The sequence below is a fragment of the Gigantopelta aegis genome, chromosome 13 (genome assembly GCF_016097555.1).
Source record: "Gigantopelta aegis isolate Gae_Host chromosome 13, Gae_host_genome, whole genome shotgun sequence".
Lineage (NCBI taxonomy): Eukaryota > Metazoa > Mollusca > Gastropoda > Neomphalida > Peltospiridae > Gigantopelta > Gigantopelta aegis.
The window spans coordinates 31,327,838-31,350,485 of NC_054711.1; the positions used below are offsets into that span (position 1 = coordinate 31,327,838).

The 22,648-nt window shown below is 39.2% G+C and overlaps 2 protein-coding genes across 2 annotated transcripts in view; one reads left to right on the forward strand and one right to left on the reverse strand.

Moving 5' to 3' along the window:
- Positions 1 to 22,648, forward strand: part of LOC121387579 — a 59,214-nt gene that overhangs the window by 16,504 nt on the left and 20,062 nt on the right. The window lies entirely within an intron of this gene.
- On the reverse strand, positions 2,489 to 20,403 carry LOC121387581. The gene is made up of 4 exons (XM_041518741.1): positions 20,314 to 20,403; positions 14,379 to 14,568; positions 6,849 to 6,940; positions 2,489 to 2,694 (listed from the first exon to the last, which is right to left on the reverse strand). Exons 2-4 carry the CDS (start codon positions 14,558 to 14,560, stop codon positions 2,642 to 2,644), a joined length of 327 nt encoding a protein of 108 aa, XP_041374675.1. The 5' UTR covers positions 14,561 to 14,568; positions 20,314 to 20,403; the 3' UTR covers positions 2,489 to 2,641.

Below are 22,648 nucleotides of genomic sequence, written 5' to 3' on the forward strand. Positions count from 1 at the left end.
TGATTGATAAATCAATGTGCTCTTCTGGTGTCGTTAAACAAACACACACTGTATAACAATCTCGTATATCGAAGCATGTTGTCGAATTCTCGTTGGCTACAGAGTTATTATTTTCCGGTTTTACGGTATGAGAAAGGGACCGGTCTCGGCGGTGTCGTGGTTAAGCCATCCGATATAAGGCTGGTAGGTACAGGGTTCGCAGCCCGGTACCGGCTCCCACCCAGAGTGAGTTTTAACGACTCAATGGGTAGGCGCAAGAACACTACACCCTCTCTCTCTCTCTCTCTCTCTCTCTCTCTCTCTCTCTCTCTCTCTCTCTCTCTCTCTCTCTCTCTCTCTCTCTCTCTCTCTCTCACACACACACACACTCTCTCTCACTAACTACTAACAGCTAACCCAGACAACCCAGCTAGCTGACGTGTGTATCCAGGACAGCGTGCTTGAACCTTAATTGCATATAGAAAGGAAGGAAGGAACTGTTTTATTTAACGACTCACTCAACACAATTTATTTACGGTTATATGGCGTTGGACATATGGTTAAGGACCACACAGATATTGAGATCTAGGAAACCCGCTGTCGCCACTTCATGGGCTACTCTTTTTGATTAGCAGCAAGGGATCTTTTATATGCACCATCTCATAGACAAGATAGCACATACCTTTGATAAACCAGTCGTGGTGCACTGGCTGGAGCGAGAAATAGCCCAATGGGCCCACCGACGGGGATCGATGTCAGACCGACCGTACATCACGCGAGAGCTTTTCCACTGGCCTACGTCTCGCCCTCTGTTATCTCGAAGCTATAAAACTCGATCCTCGATCCGCCCGTGCAATCCGCCAACCACACAAAACAGAAAATAGAGATTAAAAGTTTGTGTCAAAAATCCATACGACTTAGTCAAAGCTAAACCGTGTCATGCACCGAAATAGTTTGGGATAATTAAAACTCTCAAAACAGATGAAAAAGGAGTAAACTATTAAATTAACCTGCCATGGCTTGAAAAGGGTTAATTTTGAGGATCTGCGCTTTTACAACTGTCGACCCAGTCTAAACTAACAATGCCCGTAATGGTGTCTCATTGATCGCCTCATATCCCGTTAATCCATTGTTCCGGCTTCTTTTATGAGCAAACCGCGTAAAATTGCTCATCCCGCGAGCGTCATTCTTGAATGGAACATTCCCTAAGGGACCTGTCATTGTCTTTGATGTGTCGAATTGTCTTCTTTTTCTTTTTTTGGCAAGCCGTGTTTTTAGTATGTCAACGATTTGGTTAACCGAGTATCAGGTAGATGAAAGATTCTGTGGGCATCAAACTCCATCGCGATGCCGAAAACCGTTTTACAGTTTTATAGCCAGTAGTTTAAGGGAAATGTTTTCTTTATTTCTTTGCCTTTATAGGGTGTATACTACCAAATCAAGTCCCATAGACGACAATAGTAACATATGTGGCTAAAACTCTTACCTGCAGCGTACTAATCGACATAACGCCACGGATATAAATACTACCACCCCTCACTCTTAAAGTGAATCAGAAAAATTGGGGGGTCAAGCTGATCATTTCTGAGATAACGGGTAGCGTCTATGACTACCCTAGTTCCGCACAAAATGTAAGTACTTTTTTTTGCAGGTACCCCATACACGTTTCAAGCAGTGGTACTAGATGAAATAAAATTTCATGCATTTTTTGCCCAGATGAAACTCTTAATTTGACAACCAACACGCTCACATTTATCACCAATCACAGAACTTGTGGCGTTAACTTCTCTATGAAAAGTTGGGTGCACCTCGAACTTTGACTCAGCCGGAAGTTATTTGGTTTAGTGCTCCCACTAAAGATCAGTTTCGTGTGTAAAAAATTCAGTATGTCCCCTATACCACGTTCGTACAGTTTGCCTCTTGTTAATAATATTGTAAGATAGTGTATGGAAGTTTAATATTTAATATACAAATATTTGACATCCAATAACCGATTATTAATTAATCAATGTGCTCTAGTGGTGTTGTTAAACAAGAAGGTTTTTTAATGAATGATTTATTCTTCTTGCAGTTTATTTTGTTTAAAGACATCGTTTGGTATTTAATCATCGGCTACTGGATTTCAAACATTTCGTATTTTTGACACGGAGTCTTACAGAAAACCCGCTACGTCTTTCCATTAGTAGCAATGGATTTTTTATATCCACTTTCCCACAAACAGGGCAGTACATGCCACGGTCTACGATATACCTGTCGTGGGGAACTGTTTGTGACGGGGCGAGATCCAATCAAATAATGACTTCATTAGGGTGGTTCGATCCTACGGTGCAAGCACCTCGGGCGAGCACTCTACCGACTGAACTAAAACCCGCCCCTCTCCATATAGAATGCCTGTAAAATATGTGAGAATTTATTATTCCAAACATCAAATTAAGTTTTTGACAAAAATGCACTCTAATATTGTACGAAGACCAAGTATGTTTAGTATATAAAACGAAACACCATAGAGTATCAGCTATTTTTTATTATTAGTGTGGGTTTCCAAATCCGAAACTCCAAACATGTATGTCTTTGGTAATTAGCTTTAGCACGTTGAACTTCCGGAAGACCTCGGTGTTTCACGCCAAACCCCGGGCAATTCCGTCATTCGGGATGGAGACCTCTATTGTGTGAAGTGCTTGCCGACGAATTCTTCGTCGCTTATCCGTCCATCTCCTACAATAACGATCATTATAATGGGTTAGCAGATAACGACTGATAATATCCACAAGTGAATGATACACAGACAGGCAACCCTGCACCACGATCAGACGAGCTGACTAACACAGAATTCAGACACATGCATACCTTTTCTAGTATCAGTCACCTATAGCCCTCCCCTTATTGCTATGTTATAGTAGAGGGCTAGAGGGGACTGTGTGTATTAGCTGGTCACCTCTAGCTTTCCCCTTATTGATATGTTGTAGGAGAGGGCTAGAGGGGACTGTGTGAATTGCTCGAGTCATCTCTAGCCCTCCCCTTATTGATATGTTGTAGGAGAGGGCTAGAGGGGACTATGTGAATTAGCTCGAGTCATCTCTAGCCCTCCCCTTATTGATATGTTGTAGGGGAGGGCTAGAGGGGACTGTGTGAATTAGCTCGAGTCATCTCTAGCCCTCCCCTTATTGGTATGTTGTAGGGGAGGGCTAGAGGGGACTGTTTGAATTAGCTCGAGTCACCTCTAGCCCTTTCCTTATTGGTATGTTGTAGGGGAGGGCTAGAGGGGACTGTGTGTATTAGCTGGTCACCTCTAGCTTTCCCCTTGTTGCATTGTTGTAGGGGCTGGCTAGAGGGGACTGTGTGTATTAGCTGGTCACCTGTAGCCCTCCCCTTATTGAAATGTTGTAGTAGAGGGCTAGAGGGGACTGTGTGTATTAGCTCGAGTCACCTCAAGCCCTCCCCTTATTGTTATGTTGTAGGGAAGGGCTAGAGGGGACTGTGTGTATTAGCTCGAGTCACCTCTAGCCCTCCCCTTATTGTTATGTTGTAGGGAAGGGCTAGAGGGGACTGTGTGTATTAGCTCGAGCCCTCCCCTTATTGATATGTTGTAGTGGAGGGCTAGAGGGGACTGTGTGTATTAGCTCGAGTCACCTCTAGCCCTCCCCTTATTGTTATGTTGTAGGGAAGGGCTAGAGGGGACTGTGTGTATTAGCTCGAGTCACCTCGAGGGGACTGTGTGTATTAGCTGGTCACCTCTAGCTTTCCCCTTATTGCTATGTTGTAGGGGAGGGCTAGAGGGGACTGTGTGTATTAGCCCGAGTCACCTCTAGCCCTCCCCTTATTGATATGTTGTAGTGGAGGGCTAGAGGGGACTGTGTGTATTAGCTCGAGTCACCTCTAGCCCTCCCCTTATTGTTATGTTGTAGGGAAGGGCTAGAGGGGACTGTGTGTATTAGCTCGAGTCACCTCGAGGGGACTGTGTGTATTAGCTGGTCACCTCTAGCTTTCCCCTTATTGCTATGTTGTAAGGGAGGGCTAGAGGGGACTGTGTGTATTAGCTCGAGTCACCTCTAGCCCTCCCCTTATTGATATGTTGTAGGGGAGGGCTAGAGGGGACTGTGTGTATTAGCTCGAATCACCTCTAGCCCATCTCTTATTGCTGGGTTGTAGTGGAGGGCTAGAGGGGGCTGTGTGTATTAGCTCGAGTCACCTCTAGCCCTCCCCTTATTGATATGTTGTAGGGGAGGGCTAGAGGGGGCTGTGTGTATTAGCTCGAGTCACCTCTAGCCCATCTCTTATTGCTGTGTTGTAGTGGAGGGCTAGAGGGGACTGTGTATTAGCTCGAGTCACCTCTAGTCCTTCTCTTACTGATGCGTTGTATATATGTCGATTGATATGCTGTAGGTATGAGTTTTAGCCACATATGTTATTATTGTCGTCTATTGGATTTGATTTGGAGGTATACACCCTACACTCTGGTAACAGCGCGCCTACCAAAGGCTGGTTGAAACGAATTGCTTTACCCTAGTCGGACCTAATATTTGAATATCATTCTATTGATTTCACGATTGTTCAGTGTGTATTATTGTGAGCGGACACCTCTACCAACATAACACTAACAACGAACAACATCATGAGCACTTTAATACACAGAAGGCGGGACGAAACCCAGTGGTAAAGTGCCCGCAGTCGGTCTAGGATCGATCTCCGTCATTGGAAAGAAAGAAAGAAATGTTTTATTTAACGACGCACTCAACACATTTTATTTACGGTTATATGGTGTCAGACATATGGTTAAGGACCACACAGATTTTGAGAGGAAACCCGCTGTCACCACTACATGGGCTACTCTTTCCGATTAGCAGCAAGGGATATTTTATTTGCGCTTCCCACAGGCAGGATAGAACAAACCATGGCCTTTGTTGAACCAGTTATGGATCACTGGTCGGTGCAAGTGATTTACACCTACCCATTGAGCCTTGCGGAGCACTCACTCAGGGTTTGGAGTCGGTATCTGGATTAAAAATCCCATGCCTCGACTGGGATCCGAACCCAGTACCTACCAGCCTGTAGACCGATGGCCTAACCACTACGCCACCGAGGCCGGTTCCCCGTCATTGGAACCATTGGGCTATTTCTCGTTCCAGCCAGTGCACCACAACTGGTATATCATAGGCCGTGGTATGTGCTGTCCTGTCTTTGGGGTGGTGCATATAAAAGATCCCTTGCTACCAATGGAACAATGTAGCGGGTTTCCTCTCTAAGACTGTTTGTCAAAATTACAAAATTTTGACATCCAATAGCCAATGATTAACAAATCAATGCGCTCTAGTGGTGTCGTTAAAAATATTTACTACACAGACGATATTTAACAAGTGATTAGCTGATCCACACATTACACGAGAAACACGAGACGAAAAAAAAAATGAACAGCCACCCTCCCACCAAAAAAACCAAAAAAAAACCTGAAACCACACAAAACAATAAACAAAAACAATAACAACAAAACAACTTGACACACTACAATTCAATTATTTAATGTCAATAACATATGCACTATCCGAAAAAATATTCATTGTGGAATATTAATTCATAATATATAATGTATGTATGTATGTATGTATGTATGTATGTATGTATATGTATATGTATATGTATATGTATATGTGTATGTATGTATGTATGTATGTATGTATATGTGTATGTATGTATTTAAGAAGGACTTTTTTAAAAACTAAAAAAAAAATATTTTCTAATTTTGCCCCAGGGATTTGAAATTGATTTTAAATTAGCCGTTGTGATATACAAAATATAACTGTTTTTCGGTCAGTCTTGTTTTAAATTTATTTGGCTAGTACTATGTTTTGTTTACAGCCGGATACGATGTATTTGTTTTTAAAAATATTGTTAGGAAAGGGATAACAACAAACCAACCGCTGAAAGATGGACCGACTTAGAGGCTTAGACGCAGGCTTAGGCGGCGTGTAGTCGGGTGGAGACTAAGATATCCTTGAGACAATACAATACAATACAATACTAAATTATTACAATACAGCATTCAATAAAATACAATGCATTACAATATAGTACAATCAGAGTACCGTACAGTACAGTGCAATACAGTACAATACAATAGAGTACAGTACAGTACAATACAGTGCAGTGCAGTGCAGTGCAGTGCAGTGCAGTACAGTGAAGTACAAAACAGTACAGTACAAAATACAATACGATGCGTGTAGAACAGTACAGTACAGTACCAAACAGTACAGTACAAAATACAATACGATGCGTCTAGAATAGTACAGTACAATACAATACAATGGCAGTGCAGAACAGAACAGAACAATACAAAACAAAACAATACAAAATAATGACAGTGTAGAACATAACGGTACAGTACAAAACAATACAATAACAGTATAGAACAGGACCGTACAAAACTATACAATACAATGCCAGTGTAGAACAGTACAGTACAATACAAAACTACAATACAGTGACAGCGTAGAACAGTACAGTACAAAACTATACAATACAATGCAATATAATGAGTGTAGAACAGTACAGTACAATACAAAACTACAATACAATGATAGTGTAGAACAGTACAGTACAAAACTATACAATACAATGACAGTGTAGAACAGAACAGTACAGTACAGTACAATACAATACAATACAATGTCAGTGTAGAACAGAACAGAACAGTACAATACAAAACAATACAATACAATGTCAGTGTAGAACAGAACAGAACAGTACAATACAAAACAATACAATACAATATCAGTGTAGAACAGAACAGTACAGTACAATACAAAACAATACAGTACAATACAATACAATACAATGTCAGTGTAGAACAGAATAAAGGATTTCGCAGTACTTACTGTTTTTATCTATCCACACCGTTAACATGGTTTTTAGTAAGGACCGGTTCTTCACCAGCAGCTCCGCTACTTCGTCCACACTAAACACCTCCCTGAATCAGAGAAAGGAAGATAATATTTCACTCTGTCTGTTCGTTCGTTTGTTACTTGTATATTTGTTCCACAAACACCAAACGCTGAATTTACGACGCCTGTTTATGTCTTACTCGCGTGTAACTACATATATTTACAATGTTTAAACATCTGCGTTTGAGGAAAACAGGATTCGTAAATTCTTCGAACAAATATCGTGAACCCTTAAAGGGACAATGCTGAGTTTACGGCAGTTGTTAATGGAAAGAAAGAAAGAAAGAAATGTTTTATTTAACGACGCACTCAACACATTTTATTTACGGTTATATGGCGTCAGACATATGGTTAAGGACCACACAGATTTTGAGAGGAAACCCGCTGTCGCCACTACATGGGCTACTCTTCCGATTAGCAGCAATGGATCTTTTATTTGCGCTTCCCACAGGCAGGATAGCACAAACCATGGCCTTTGTTGAACCAGTTATGGATCACTGGTCGGTGCAAGTAGTTTACACCTACCCATTGAGCCTTGCGGAGCATTCACTCGGGGTTTGGAGTCGGTATCGGGATTAATAATCCCATGCCTCGACTCGGATCCGAACCCAGTACCTACCAGCCTGTAGACCGATGGCCTAACCACGACGCCACCGAGGCCGGTTCAGTTGTTAAAGGTGTAGACCCTAGTTTATGTTACACCCCTGCACCACGGCGAGGTTACAGCACGTGCAGGGTGTTTACAAACTAGGGGCTGTCTCTTTAAACGGACTCTCCTGGGTTGTCGGCGACTGTTAAAGGGACATTCCCGAGTTTGCTTCAATTTTTAAGATGTTATCGACTAATAGAGACTTTTTAACGATTGTAATTACATATCAAATATATTTTTCTGCATAAAATATTAGTGACTGTATATTAAAGGGACATTCCCGAGTTTTCTGCAATTTTTAAGATGTTATCGACTAACAGAGACTTTTTAACGATTGTAATTACATATCAAATATATTTTTCTGCATAAAATATTAGTGACTGTATATTAAAGGGACATTCCCGAGTTTTCTGCAATTTTTAAGATGTTATCGACTAACAGAGACTTTTTAACGATTGTAATTACATATCAAATATATTTTTCTACATAAAATATTAGTGACTGTATATTAAAGGGACATTCCTGAGTTTGCTGCAATGTTTAAGATGTTATCGACTAACAGAGACTTTTTAACGATTGTAATTACATATCAAATATATTTTTCTGCATAAAATATTAGTGACTGTATATTAAAGGGACATTCCCGAGTTTTCTGCAATTTTTAAGATGTTATCGACTAACAGAGACTTTTTAACGATTGTAATTACATATCAAATATATTTTTCTGCATAAAATATTAGTGGTTGTATATTAAACGTGTTTCTGATAGTTCTAATATTTGTCCTAGTTCAAATTTAATTTTATTTCCTAAAATATAATTTGTTCGTACGTATGAAATTATTTGAAAAAATCCAGTCTGGGCTTCTTACAAATATTAAGACGATCAGAAACACATTTAATATACAGACACTGATATTCTAAACAAAAAAATATATTTAACATGGAAGTTTAATCGTATAAATAGTTTATTTGCCGAAAACATCTTACAGTGCAGCAAACTCAGAAATGTCCCTTTAAGATGATATCGACCAACACAGACTTTTTAACGACTGTAATTACATATTAAATATATCTTTTTTTCTAAATTATGTATATTAAAAGTGGCTCTTTGTATTAGGTGAAACATTTTATTTCCTAATATATGTCTTCGTATGTACGAAATTATTGGAATACTAAAATATTGGAATACTAAATTATTAGAATACTAAATTATTGGTTACTTACAAATACTTACAAATATAAGGACGATATGAAAAGCATTGAATATACTGACATTGCTGTTTTAAAAAAGATGTATTTAATAATTCATTCTAGTCGTTACAAAATCTTATTAGTCGAAAACATCTTACAGCGTAGTAAAGTCTCAACAGTCCCTCTAAGGGTGCATACTACCAAATCAAATCCCATAGACAACAGTAGCATATGTGGCTAAAACTCCTACCTGTAGCGTATCACCAAACAACACATAAACACCACATTTATAAATACTACCATCCCCTACCATCCCTTACCCTTAAACTGAATCAGAAAAAATGGGGATCAAGCTGCTCATTTAAAGAGATAACGGGTAGCTATGACTACCCAAGTTCCGCACAAAATTTTAGTTACCCAGGGGGCAAAACCCCTTTTACTCGAAAAATGGACCCGGTGTTCTGTAAAAGGTTTGTCACCTAAATTCATATCTTTATATATCTAGTATCACAACCTAGGTGGACAACCTTGCCAACAAGCTACTGGAAATTTGTTATTCGCTGTTAAACATGACGCCTCTCTGTGAAATTCACGCAATGGTTTTCACTTGCCCAGTAGGCAGTCTCTGATTTGGTCTCTTTTTGAAAAATGTTTACTTTATGTTTGAAGTTGATTCCAAGTGAATTTTTTCCACGGAATACAATGGTACTAACCGCTTTTTGATAAAGTGTGTCCAACATGACCTTTCGGACCACCCAATTTCTGCTGGGGGGGGGGGGGGGGGGGAGGTCAACATGAAAACCTACTTATATATGTAAATATTGGTCGATTTGGATACTTTTTGCACCGATTTATATCACTTCACGGTGGCCAATTCAATCAAATAATTTTCGAAATCCAAGATGGCCGCCATTATGCTCAACATTCAAAATAGCTGCCAAAATGGTGAAATGTTCTAATATACATAATGTTCCAAATATATTTCAAATTCTTTTAATGTTTTTATTCTGTATACAGTATTTATTGCCACAGTTTTGTAGTAGATTGATAATAAAATAAAAATTAACCAAAATGGCCCTTACAAATAGAGAAATGTTATCAGATATGGCATCCAATATACAGACTTTGTAAAACAAGTTCACAAAAAACCACAATACATAGACTAAACTTGTTAAAATTATGTTTTTATGTTGATAATTTTATCGCGAATAATTGATGATGAACACAATTTATGTGGAGGTTTATCAACCTAGTAGTTGTTTTATAAATTATAACAAAGAATTATTTTTGTGGGATATACTTTTTTTTTTTTTTTTTTTTTTTTTTGGGGGGGGGGGGGGGGGGGATTTAATCGACTATTCGATTAATAAATCATGAAAAAAAAGTTATTACCTTTACCTTTTTTCCTGCAGATTTGATATGGGAACTGAAGGGGGGATGTAAAACAAGGTATAAGCTACCACAAGCAGTTGTTTAAAGTACTCCTAAGATCAACTTTAAACAGATTGCATAGACTATATGCGAAATTCCTCATCCAGATAATATACAAACCTGTTATCACCTTGTCAGCAGATTAGACTAGTTCAGCAATATGGGAAGTAAGATCTTTCTACAAAAATTGCCGTTTTAAGTCTGGCATCAGATACACTTGATAAAGTAGTAAACAATAAAGCACTAAAATTGACACCGCCACACCCTGGAGGAATGGCCAAATAGATCAGTGACTTGTGGATTGCCTAAATATGATCCACTTCCAACGTACAGGAAACAATTTTCCAGTTCCTAATATGCTGTTTAGTTTTTAATCACCAAAACGTTGACAAAAACACGCCTTATATCTATGAAGAGATGACAAATATTCAAAATCTCAGAATCCCTGCAGTCTCTTGAACGAAAGGTTTTAATGGATCACTGCGTAGTGCAAAACTCACTAAAATACCACTGGATCAGATCATGGAAGCACCAATCAACAGACTCTCCACGAAGACAGGTGGCCTGTCTTGTGCTATTGAGCGATAGGTGTACATAAAACATTATTTGGCTGCACTCAATATTTCGAGAAATGCACAAACGCAACGGGTTAATGAACTTGGTGTAAAGTAAATGCAGAAAGATGCGAATCACGAAGGATATCACTTCTTCTGAGCCCTAACAATCATCGGAAAATACTTCAGAAACAGATACAGTGATCGTGTTACGAAATAACAGATCACATTTTACAACTTGACAGAAAAAAGAAAGAAAAAAAGACTTAGGGATGTTTGTTGCAATTCTTGTTGATTTTGATGAGAAAAAAACACTGGATGTGACCTATCTAATATGGTGAGGCTGATCACAAAAAAAAAGTCACGTGCTACTTCTAATAACCGAGGTGTCAGCAGGACATCATCAAAGGCTTTGTTAAGAAACAATATCCAACTTCTTTCGTAATAAACACCAACATCGGTTCAATCCGGGGAAAGACAATACAGTATTGTAGATGCTATGCGAGTTGTATGAAGAATTCCCATATCACTAATATTGACCCTCCAACTTTCAAATCCTAGGTAGACATGATTGTGAATTACCGTAAGTTACTGCTAAATACTACTCTTCATCTCATTTTTTATGGTTATAGCTCAGAAAGGGGATAGCTGTACTTCTCCAAATAATGGCCAGACAGAAGTAGAGAACAGAGAACCTTTGATCTCAGTCAAATCTTACTAAAACTGTGAGAATGGGATGATGTTTTTTTTACAAATGATGCTAACAAACAACCGAAGACAAGACGGAACTCCTTCGCCACTAATGGTTGTCTGGTGTTTGACATATCAACAGTACATCTATATCACAAACGATACCCAGTATGGATATCTGTTTGTACATACATACAGTCCAAATACAGCCGTATCCGACCTTCGTTAATTTCACAGAGGTTGACCCAAGGCTTGTACTGCATGCTATCTAAGCTTTGATGAGGCACACAAGAACATCTCATGGCTGATTATACTGCTGTGTGCATACCGGTACTCGTGCTTCTTATTACTATCAAATGCAAGGACCATCAACATTGAAAAGAAGGATCATGCACTGGACATAACAGGCTGAACACACACATGCACAGGAGGTTCCGCCTTGTCTCCTCGCCTATATGCACATGCGGTCAAGAAGACCAGACACCAGAGCACATCCTCCAGAGATGTCCGCAGCAGCAGAAGATCAGGGAGGAGATCTGGCCTCACCAATAATCTCTTGCTACCAAGCTCTATGGTATCAAGGAGGACCTGGAGAGGACGATGCTCTTCATCGTACGATCAAATTTAGAAGTGTTGTCAGCGAACGCAAAGAAGAAGAAAAGAAGGATAATCTACGACAATGTCACGGCATTGGCGGTATACCTTGTAAACGCCTACCAGCTTTCCGTCTGGCAACTGGGGGGGGGGGGGGGGGGGGGGGGAGGGGCGACTATACCCATCCATTGTTTAGGTTTTCCAAATTTCAGATTTTCATGATGCAGAAATGTCATGACTGACAAGTTGGGGACAACATCTATACATGCGGATACGATATGGTATGCAACCGGTCCAAAATGGAAAAAAAAAAACCTGGGAAAAGTCGGTACATTATGCTATTCCCTGACAAAAGGGAGAAAGATGCGATTCACACTTACGAAGCACCTGCCTAGAATACCAAGTTGGCCAACACCGCTGACCATGACATACTAGATGAGCTAAGATGATAATGCATCCAGTTTGATACCGATGATGACAGCTCGAAATCGGAAGACAATTGTCAGTCCAGTGAGGAAAGTAGATGGCATTTATGTTTACGTCACACTGTTCCATATTACACATTATTTTAGGTATTCTGTATATATCACTCGTCTGAGAGTGATTCACAACTGCCAAAATGCCTTTTTGACTGAGATACTTTTTGAATTCTGATATCAATTTTGTCGTTGAGATTTCGGTAACATTTCAGAATGTATGATTCATATTGTTAGTCTATAGTCCTTGCCACATGGAACGTAATTTTTTTTAATATGGTATTTACTACAAGTTATTTATTTTTATGCCGATCGTTGTTTTTTAAATTGACATACAAATAGTGGGGTTTTTTTGTTATTTCCCAAAGACTTTTACTTTTGTTGTTACATTAACTCTATTCATGGAGGCTGGGAAAGACTATAGGTGATTTTTTCATTTTTTGTAGTACCCATTGTTAGTAGTGTTTTATGTGTTGTTGATATTAATGAGATTTGAAATGGATTTGGTGAAACCATTAGACAACTTCACCATATTTGGAGGCCATTTTGAATGCTGAGCATAATGGCAGCCATCTTGGATTAAAAAAATTATTTTATTGAATTGACCATCCTGGAATTGATATAAATCGATACAAAAAGTATCCAAATCGACCAACATTTACATATATAAGTAGGTTTTAATGTTGACCCCCGAGCACAAAAAAAAACTTTTTGTTATAGATACCCCATGCATGTTTCAAGCACAAGGCTACTTGACACAGTGGTACTAGATGAAATAAAATTGCATACATGTTTTGTCCAGATGAAAGTATTTTTTTACAATCAACACACTGACATTTATCACCAATCACAGGACTTGTGGCATTAACTTCTCTATCAAAATTCCGGTGCACTTCGAACTTTGACCCAGCCGGAAGTTATTTACCAAATTGCAAAACGTTTTCTCTTACTGTTTAATATGTAATTTTAGTCGCTAAAAGTTAAAGTTTGTTACATGCTCTCCATTATCAACTTTAAAAAAAATATGTAACGACACCACTACAGCACACTGAATTATTAATTAATCATCGGCTATTGGATGTCAAACAATTCGGTAATTTTGATATTAGTCTTAGAGTGGAAACTCATTACATTTTCCTAATTAATAGAAAGGGATCATTTATAGTATCCAACCCACAGACAGGATAGCAGATATCACGACCTTTGATGTACCAGTCGTGGTGCATTGGCTGGAAAGAGAAATAGCCCAATTGGCCCACCGACGGGAATCGATCCTCGCTCATCAGGCGAGTGCTTTATCCCGCCCTAGTCGTTACAATATTTCCCGTTCCAGACAGTGCAACTCAACTGGTATGTAAAAGGCCGTGGTATGCGCTATCCTGTCTGTGGGATGGTGCGTTTAAAAGACACCTTGCTACTAATGGAAAAATGTAGCGGTGTTCCTCTCTAAGACTATAATATATGTCAAAATTACCAAATGTTTGACATCCAATAGCCGATTATTAATAAATTATTAATAAATGAATGTTCTGTAGAATCAAAACAAACAAACTTTAAGGTCCCACGTATGGCTGCTGTAAAGGAACTAAACTGTAAACTAAGCTGAATATCTTAAACACAAACTCAAACTGTGGTTTTAAGAGGGAGTTATTATTCTACGGGAGTCAGTTTGCAAATATGTGGGGAGTCGTAGTACTACGGGTTTTCCAGCAGGGAGTCATCTTTCTACTGTAGAAAAGTGACCGGGGGTCAGTATTCTACGGGAGTCAAAATACCACGTTACACCGGCCATAGTCGTTACAAATAATCTAATAGTCGGACACATGTTACAATCACAGCAGGCGTTCGTAATAATGGATTCTAATCGTAAAACGTGTACCTGTTTGCTACTTTTAACACGGCTTCTAGATCAGAAAACTGGCTCTTCTTTATGGGTAGTCGGTCGATCGAGTGACCTACGAAGGCGCCATGAATCGGCTCGGTCTTCATCGTTACAGGCTCTACAGGCTTGCCTCTGAGAGCGCCTGATAACGCCTGCAAGGTTAACAGATACGGTAGCATCGTGTGGTCTGTGAAAATAAAAAATAAATAAAAACACACAAGAAACCCCGAGTCATGACGGGAAATACCGGAACATAACGAAGAATATCAATATATAACGGAAAACGAAAGAAAACAAAAAATTACAAAATATAATGAGAAATGACCAACAAAAAAGAAAGAAAAAAAGACCCCCAAAAAACCCTGTTAATAATGAATATATAGAGGATAATAAACGAGTTATCAGTTATTATCAAATAATTTTCACTTGCCACGAGCTTGATAATAACTGATACAGAGTTTGTTATTCTTTTTATTATCCCAGCTATTTGTGGGTTTTAAAAGCCTTTATTTTTCGATATAGCCTACTTCGGCTACACGTCCATGTATATAGAAACGATGTAAACTAATTTACTGTCCTGGGTTATTTTCAAAACCTAAAGTTCGATATATCTGTAAAAAAAAACACCCAAAAAATAAACATCTATAATGAATTGCATTAAATTTCCATTTTATTATAAGTTTAACACTTAAACCAGAAAGACGTAAACACAAACCAGGCGCGGATTTAGTGGGGGTCCAAGGCCCCCCCCCCCCCCCCTATTTTTGGGGTCAAGTTATTTTTTTTTTTACTCAGATGCGAGGAAATCGCGTTTCAGGCCACTTAAATTTCAAAATTTCGCGGGGGAGCATGCCCTCGGGCCCCCCCCCCCCTATTTAAAAATCCTGGATCCGCGCCTGCAAACGCTTTAAACTACATGACGCCATTGTGTGTGTTTTGCAAAATCGTGATGACGTCATATTTAGTACCGACAAGGTGATTGGTTTGTTGGTGTCAAATAGTCCAATAGTAGTGTACGTTAAACCAATGCATGATAATTTTTCAGTGAGAAATTATGATTTTTATTTTTTCCCGTTATGAGTGCCTGCTCGGGTAATAAATAAAATGTGTATACAGTGGACTATCCAAGCCGGTATCTGCACATTTCTACATGTAAACAGTACGATCTCGTTATAATACCTTGAGAGAAATTCAGAAACGTCATGACTGACAAGTTGAGGACAACATCTATACATGCGGATACGACGATATGGTATGCAACCGGTCCAAATGGGAAAAAAAAGAAACACCTGGGAAAAGTCGGTACATCATGCTATGCCCTGACAAAGAGAGAAAGATGCGATTCACACTTACGAAGCACCTGCCTAGAATACCAAGTTGGCCAACACCGCTGACCATGACATACTAGATGAGCTAAGACGATGATGAATCCAGTTTGATACCGATGATAACAGCTCGAAATCGGACGACAACGTTCAGTCCATTGAGGACAGTAGATGGCATTTATGTTTACGTCACACTGTTCCATATTACACATTATTTTAGGTATTCTGTTATATCACTCGTCTGAGAGTGATTCACAACTGCCAAAATGCCCTTTCGACTGAGATACGTTTTGAATCTGATATCAATTTTGTCGTTGAGATTTCGGTAACATTGCACTGTGTATGATTCATATTGTTAGTCTATAGTCCTTGCCACATGAAACGTAATTGTTTTTTAATGTGGTATTTACTACAAGTTATTTATTTTTATGCCGATCGTTGTTTTTTAAATTGACATAAAAACAGTGGTTTTTTGTTATTTCCCAAAGACTTTTACTTTTGTTGTTACATTAACTCTATTCATGGAGGCTGGGAAAGACTATAGGTGATTTTTTCAATTTTTGTAGTACCCATTGTTAGTAATGTTTTATGTGTTGTTGATATTAATGAGATTTGAAATGGATTTGGTCAAACCATTAGACAACTTCTACGGGAAGTTTTTTTGGAATATAGGCACGTTAATAAAGTTAAAGAAAGAAAGCTTGAGAGGCATCTGTCTAATGAAAGAAAAAGATTTATTTTTATTTTATTTAACGACGCACTCAACACATTATTTTTACGGTTATATGAAGTCAGGCATATGGTTAAAGACCACACAGATTTTGAGAGAGAAACCGGCTGTCGCCACTTCATGGCCTACGGTACTCTTTTCGATTAGCAGCAAGGGTTCTTTTATATGCACCACCCCACAGGCAGGGTACCGGCTCCCACCCAGAGCGAGTTTTAACGACTCAATGGGTAGGTGTAAGACCACGACATCCTCTTCTCTCTCACTAACCAACTAACAACTAACTCACTGTCCTGGACAGACAGCCCAGATAGCTGAGGTGTGTGCCCAGGACAGCGTGTTTGAACCTTAATTGGATATAAGCACGAAAATAAGTTGAAATGAAACAATTCTAATTTACGAAAATGGGAATGCTGTAACCACTTCCTGTTGATCTTTATTTTGTTTACTATTTAATCTCGCTGCACCCTTTGACATTTAGGGGGCGGGTCGTAGCCCAGTGTTTAAGCGTTCGCTTGATGCGCGGTCGGTCTAAGATCGATCGCCATAGGTGGACCTATTGGGCTATTTCTCGTTCCGGCCAGTGCTCCACAACTGGTGTAACAAAGGCCGTGGTATGTACTATTCTGTCTGTGGGATGGTGCATATAAAAGATCCCTTGCTGCTAACTGAAAAGAGTAGCCCATGAAGTGGCGACAGCGGGTTTCTCTCTCAAAATCTGTGTGGTCCTTAACGATATTTTCCGACGCCCTATAACCGTAAATAAAATGTGTTGAGTGCGTCGTTAAATAAGACATTTTCTTCCTTCCCTTTGAGCTTTACGACTTAAATATACTGACGTCTGACTGTATTTTTAAAATATGAAGGTAAAAACTAAAATTATATTGCTTTAAAAGTTTAGGTTGTTAGTGAATTTATTTTTAAAGATGATTTGTCATTATCCATTAATCACAAATGGATGTTTACAATATCACTTCATTACTTTTTTTTTTTTTTCGTTTTTGGTAATTTTGAAAATGATCATCTATTTTTTTAAATGTTGCATGTAATAACAAAACAATAATTTGCATTGGTAATTTAGGCCGCACCTGGATTTTATGTTTTTTACTAATCAGCTGGCAATTTTCATCAGTCCCAAATGGATGTTTAAATTGTCACTTTGTTACTTTTTTGTGTAATTTTGGAAGTGATACGGTCAACACAATTCTTCCGGGATACAGGATTACCATTACCACTGTTCTGTTCTGTATGTCCGTAACGTAATATCCGTCTCGCTTTCAAAGTAAATTGCCATAGACACGTATTATTTGCGTTGCGAAAGATCTTTTCAAGGCTCAGTGTCACGCAATGCATTTAATCAACCACGATTTGGCTTTTTTATGTTACGTGAGGAGTTGGTTTGTAATCATTTTCAAATTTATCCGTTTCCTTGTACAATAGAACCTGTTTTTTCCTATCTCTTTTGTGTCGGATTTTATTGTTCTTTTTGTTTCACTCTCTCTCTCTCTCTTTTTATTTCGCAAGAGCTTTAATATTACTTCTGCGATGACTTTGATAATGCGCCATGTTCGTCTAATGGGAAATTGTCAGTTTGAAGAAAGGCGGGAAATGGCAGACGACACGGTTGATGTCATGCGATACGCATGGCTGATCACGTGCGTGGGACTTCTGGGTGAATGCCACCAAATGAAATCCCACAAATGTCAATGCGTCGTAAGCTGCGACATGCAACCTTTAATCAGCACATATATCATGGTAATTCTGACAAAGACTTGGAGAGGAAACCGGCCGGACGTAGCCCAGTGCGTGGTAAAGTGCTTGCTTGATGCGTGGGTCGCCACTAGGATCGATCCCCGTCGGTGGGCCCATTGGGCTATTTCTCACTATAGGCAGTGCACCACGACTGGTGTATCAAAGGCCATGGCGTGTGCTATCCTGTCTGTGAATAAAATAAAATAAAATATCTCTTGCTACTAATGCAGCGGGTTTCCTCTCTAATACTATATGTCAAAATTACCAAATGTTTGACATCCAATAGCCTGTGATTAATAAATCAATGTGTTCAACAAAACAAACTTCTTCTGGAGAGGAAACCCGCTACAATTTTCCATGAGTAGCAAGGAATCTTTATAAAATCAATAATTCAGTTTATTACGCTAAAGCAGAAATCAGCCATTGGCTGAAACATACTAAATACATTGCGTGACTATTGAAGTTAAAGTTTTTTGTTTAACGACACCACTAGAGGACATTGATTAAATAATCATCGGCTACTGGATGTCAGACATTTGGTAATTTTAACATAAAGTCTTAGAGAAGAAACCTGCTACATGTTTACATTAGTAGCTATGGATCTTTCATATTATGCATCATCACATAGAAACGATAGCATACCACGGCCTTTGATATACCAGTCGTGGTGCACTGCCTGGGACGAGAAAGAACTCAATGCGCCCACCGACGGTCGATCGATCCTAGACCGACGGTGCATCAAAGGAGCGCTCTGCTACTGGGCTACGTTCCACAACTGAAATGATGATCTTATCTTTATTGTTTATTGTTCGTTGTTCATTTTATTTTATACAGTATGTTATTTCATCACGCGAAGATGGATTTGTATAGGCCTACCTATTGCCTGTTTGGCGATCCACTCCATTTACTGAACAAATATTGTTTAATAAAAAACAAATACTGCAAATAATCGACGACAAATAATTTGCACATTGTCAGTCCTATGGTGTTATTTGATACATTTGATATAGTCGATAAATTGATGTAATTAAAAGCATATTGTAAGTCAGATATTTAGGATTCCCCAACCATGACATTGTCATTGATCTTGGGATAACAGACAATCTTCTCTTTTGTTAAAGTTGCACATTTTCAATTAAACAAAAAAAGCGTCACTAATTACCCTAACGTCACATGAAGACGCTGTAGCCGATAAACCAACCTCCACTGAAGAGATTCGAACCAGGGATTCGCTGTGCCAAGAGTTCAGCGTTCTACCAACTGAGGTATATCAAAGGCGGAGGTATGCCGTGTCCTGTATCTGAGAAAAGGTACATATAAAAGCCGTCTTGCTGCCAATGTCGCGGGTTTCATCTGACTACGCCCCATAGTGCTTATCCCTGTTATTCAAAGTTTGTTTTGTTTAACGACACCACTAGAGCACATCGATTTATTAATCATCGGCTATTGAATGTCATACATTTATTAATGTTGACATATAGCCACGCAATTCAGTCATCGTGGTATGTAGCTGGTTGTTTATTCGAACTTGCATGCGAAAGATATTCTACTGGTTTTCGAAACGAGAAATGCTAGGCTCAGACTACCAACTGCCGGCACAACGTTGGCCAATTCAACGGTTGCGTTGTAATTTTCACAACTCTCGATGGGAACATTATTGAATGGGGGTGCTGTCGGATTTCTTTCCGTAGTGTGTGTATTACTTGTTAATATGTGAAATATTTGTTATCGGCGAACTCGAAAATTATGAATGTGATGGTATTTAACGTCAAACATGGGGTTATTGTTGTATTAGAGCGGGAATCTTTGCCTACCCGGTGGTAAGCAGCAATTCCGTGTTTTCGCTATAGAGTTATCTCTGACTGAGAGGCAGAGTACTCGGGTTAGGGGGGAGAGAGAGAGAGAGAGAGGGGGGGTGAGAGGGTGAGAGAGAGAGCGGAGAGAGAGAGAGAGAGAGAGAGAGAGAGAGAGAGAGAGGAGAGAGAGAGAGAGAGAGAGAGAGAGAGAGAGAGATTCCTGCTCAATTCCCCGTCACCCATTTTCCACCCATTTCATCTCCTATCGCTATCCAGTAAATATCAGCCAGCTATAGGTAAAAGTATTTATATTTCAAAGCGTGAAAACTTACCGCTATCAGTATGTATTTCGTTCCCTGGTTCAGTGCACGCGGCGATCTATTTCACTCGTCGGGTGTTCAATCACATGTGGTGTGTTAATTTCGCCGCGCTCTACCGGGCTGATAAATACTTATTTAATAATTAATAGATATTAAAGAGAGTGATGGATTTTCGTTCCCTGGACGGTCTAGATAACCTATTATTAATTTCGTCGCAGACCATAGCGTACCAGTTATCGTTTCTCTTAATGTACATAATTGCTTCCTTCAATTTCGTTTTATGCAAATATAAATCAATTAGTATATTAGAACAACCGAATTCTAGTAATAAAAGCCAACTTTCTCTCTCTCTCTCTCTCTCTCTCTCTCTCTCTCTCTCTCTCTCTCTCTCTCTCTCTCTCTCTCTCTCTCTCTCTCTCTCTCTCTCTGTCTTTCTGTGTGTCTCTCTCTCCTCTCTGTATGTGTCACCTCTATCTCTCTCTCTCTCGGGTCTGGTCCTGTCTCTGTCTGTCTCTGTCTCTCTCTCTCTCTCTCTGTCTCTCTCTCTCTGTCTCTCTCTCTCTCTCTCTCTCTCTCTCTCTCTCTCTCTCTCTCTCTCTCTCTCTCTCTCTCTCTCTCTCTCTCTCTCTCTCTGTATGTCTCTCTCTCGGTCTCTCTCTCTCTCTCTCTGTCTCTGTCTCTGTCTGTCTGTCTGTCTGTCTCTCTCTCTCTCTCTCTCTCTCTCTCTCTCTCTCTCTCTCTCTCTCTCTCTCTCTCTCTCTCTCTCTCTCTCTCTCTCTCTCTCTCTCTCTCTCCCACACACACACACACACACCTACATCCCGCAAATGTGTATCCAGTTTCTAAAACAATGTCCATGGCTGACAGTTATTATTAAAGGTTACACACCACCATCAATTACTCCATGCAGTTCAATACAATTTCTATGTCAGAATATATTCTGTGAAAAATACAACACTGTCCAGAGGGTTATGTGACTACTAATTTTAGGGAGTGCTCGCAACTGATATGTACCGTGTACAAAAATCAACACAGATTGACCACGAAATTTTTCAATTAATGGCCCTATGCCCGACCACCGCCTCGCGTTGCTGTTATACAAGTGGCATCATATCACTTTCACAGTTGTTATCAGTTAGTACTACATATAACAAGCTGCTTCAAAACAATTGGTTACATTAATACTACAGAGGTCCAACTATGTGTAATCATCAAAGCAAGATTTCAAAAAGTATATCAGAATTTTGTAGTATTTGTTTTTATGAGGAACTATTTCCTAAACCGGACTATATTAAGCTGCTACAGCAAGTAACGACACGACGAATGGTGGTGTGTTGCCTAGGCCACTCCTTGGCAAACATAAAAAGAACCTAGGACTGGTAGGTACTGAGTTCGCATCCCTGTACCGGCTCGGCTCTGTCCGATGCCATATAACCGTAAATAAAATGTGTTGATTGCGTCATTAAAGGGACAGATCCTGATTTTTAAACACTGAGGCATCATTTTCACCTAGACTCTAGTTTCAACCCGTAGAAATGGACACTAACTTTGGTTAATTTACAAACCTGTAACAAATTTAAATACAACAAGAGTGAAACAAGAGTCTGTGACGTTGACATACTTTTAAAAATAGACTAAAATGCGACTCCATAACAAATACTTTATAGACGCACGTGCGTTTTTAAAAGTATGGGAGAAAAAAGCATTTTGTGGTATTAGAAACACCAGGATAACCAGAATAATCTAAGCAATAAAATATAAATAATGGTTTATTTGCAGTGATCATAAACGGCTATAATAGTGAAAAATATGTCTTGGTGTTTAAAAACTAAGTTCTGTTCCTTTAAATAAAAACATTCCTTCCTTTCCTGTACCGGTTCCCACCCGGAGCACTTAACCGACTCAATGGGTAGGTGAACGGTCACTACACTGACACTCTCGCACTATGTAACCACTAATCCACTGTCCTAGACATACAGCCCTAGATAGCTGAGGTATATGCCCAGGACAGAATACTTGAATGTTACTTGAATTCTATTGGCTAAGATAAAATATTATACAGATTGAATGAATAAAAGATAACACATGAGTGAACGTTAGATACTATTAAAAAAAAGTACTTGAAAAAATACACAAAAACAAGGTTTAAAGGGGCATACCCTAGTTTCAGCCCAAGAAAATTAACACTAAGTTAGTTAATCTACAAACCTGTAACACATTTGGATAAAGTTACAATTGAGTGAAACATAAGTCTGTGATTTTGAAATGGTGAAATACCCTCTAATATAGACTAAAACTCGACTCCATAACTGTCACCTCTCACACGCACGTGCGTTTTTTAAAAAAT

What these genes read in the sequence shown, in the direction of transcription:
- LOC121387581 (XM_041518741.1), bottom strand. Translation starts at nt 14,560, where the DNA reads ATGCTACCGTATCTGTTAACCTTGCAGGCGTTATCAGGCGCTCTCAGA. An exon ending in GTGTTAAAAGTAGCAAACAG is followed by an intron (nt 6,941 to 14,378) that starts GTACACGTTTTA and finishes TCTCTGATTCAG; the next exon opens with GGAGGTGTTTAGTGTGGACG. An exon ending in GGTGTGGATAGATAAAAACA is followed by an intron (nt 2,695 to 6,848) that starts GTAAGTACTGCG and finishes TCGTTATTGTAG; the next exon opens with GAGATGGACGGATAAGCGAC.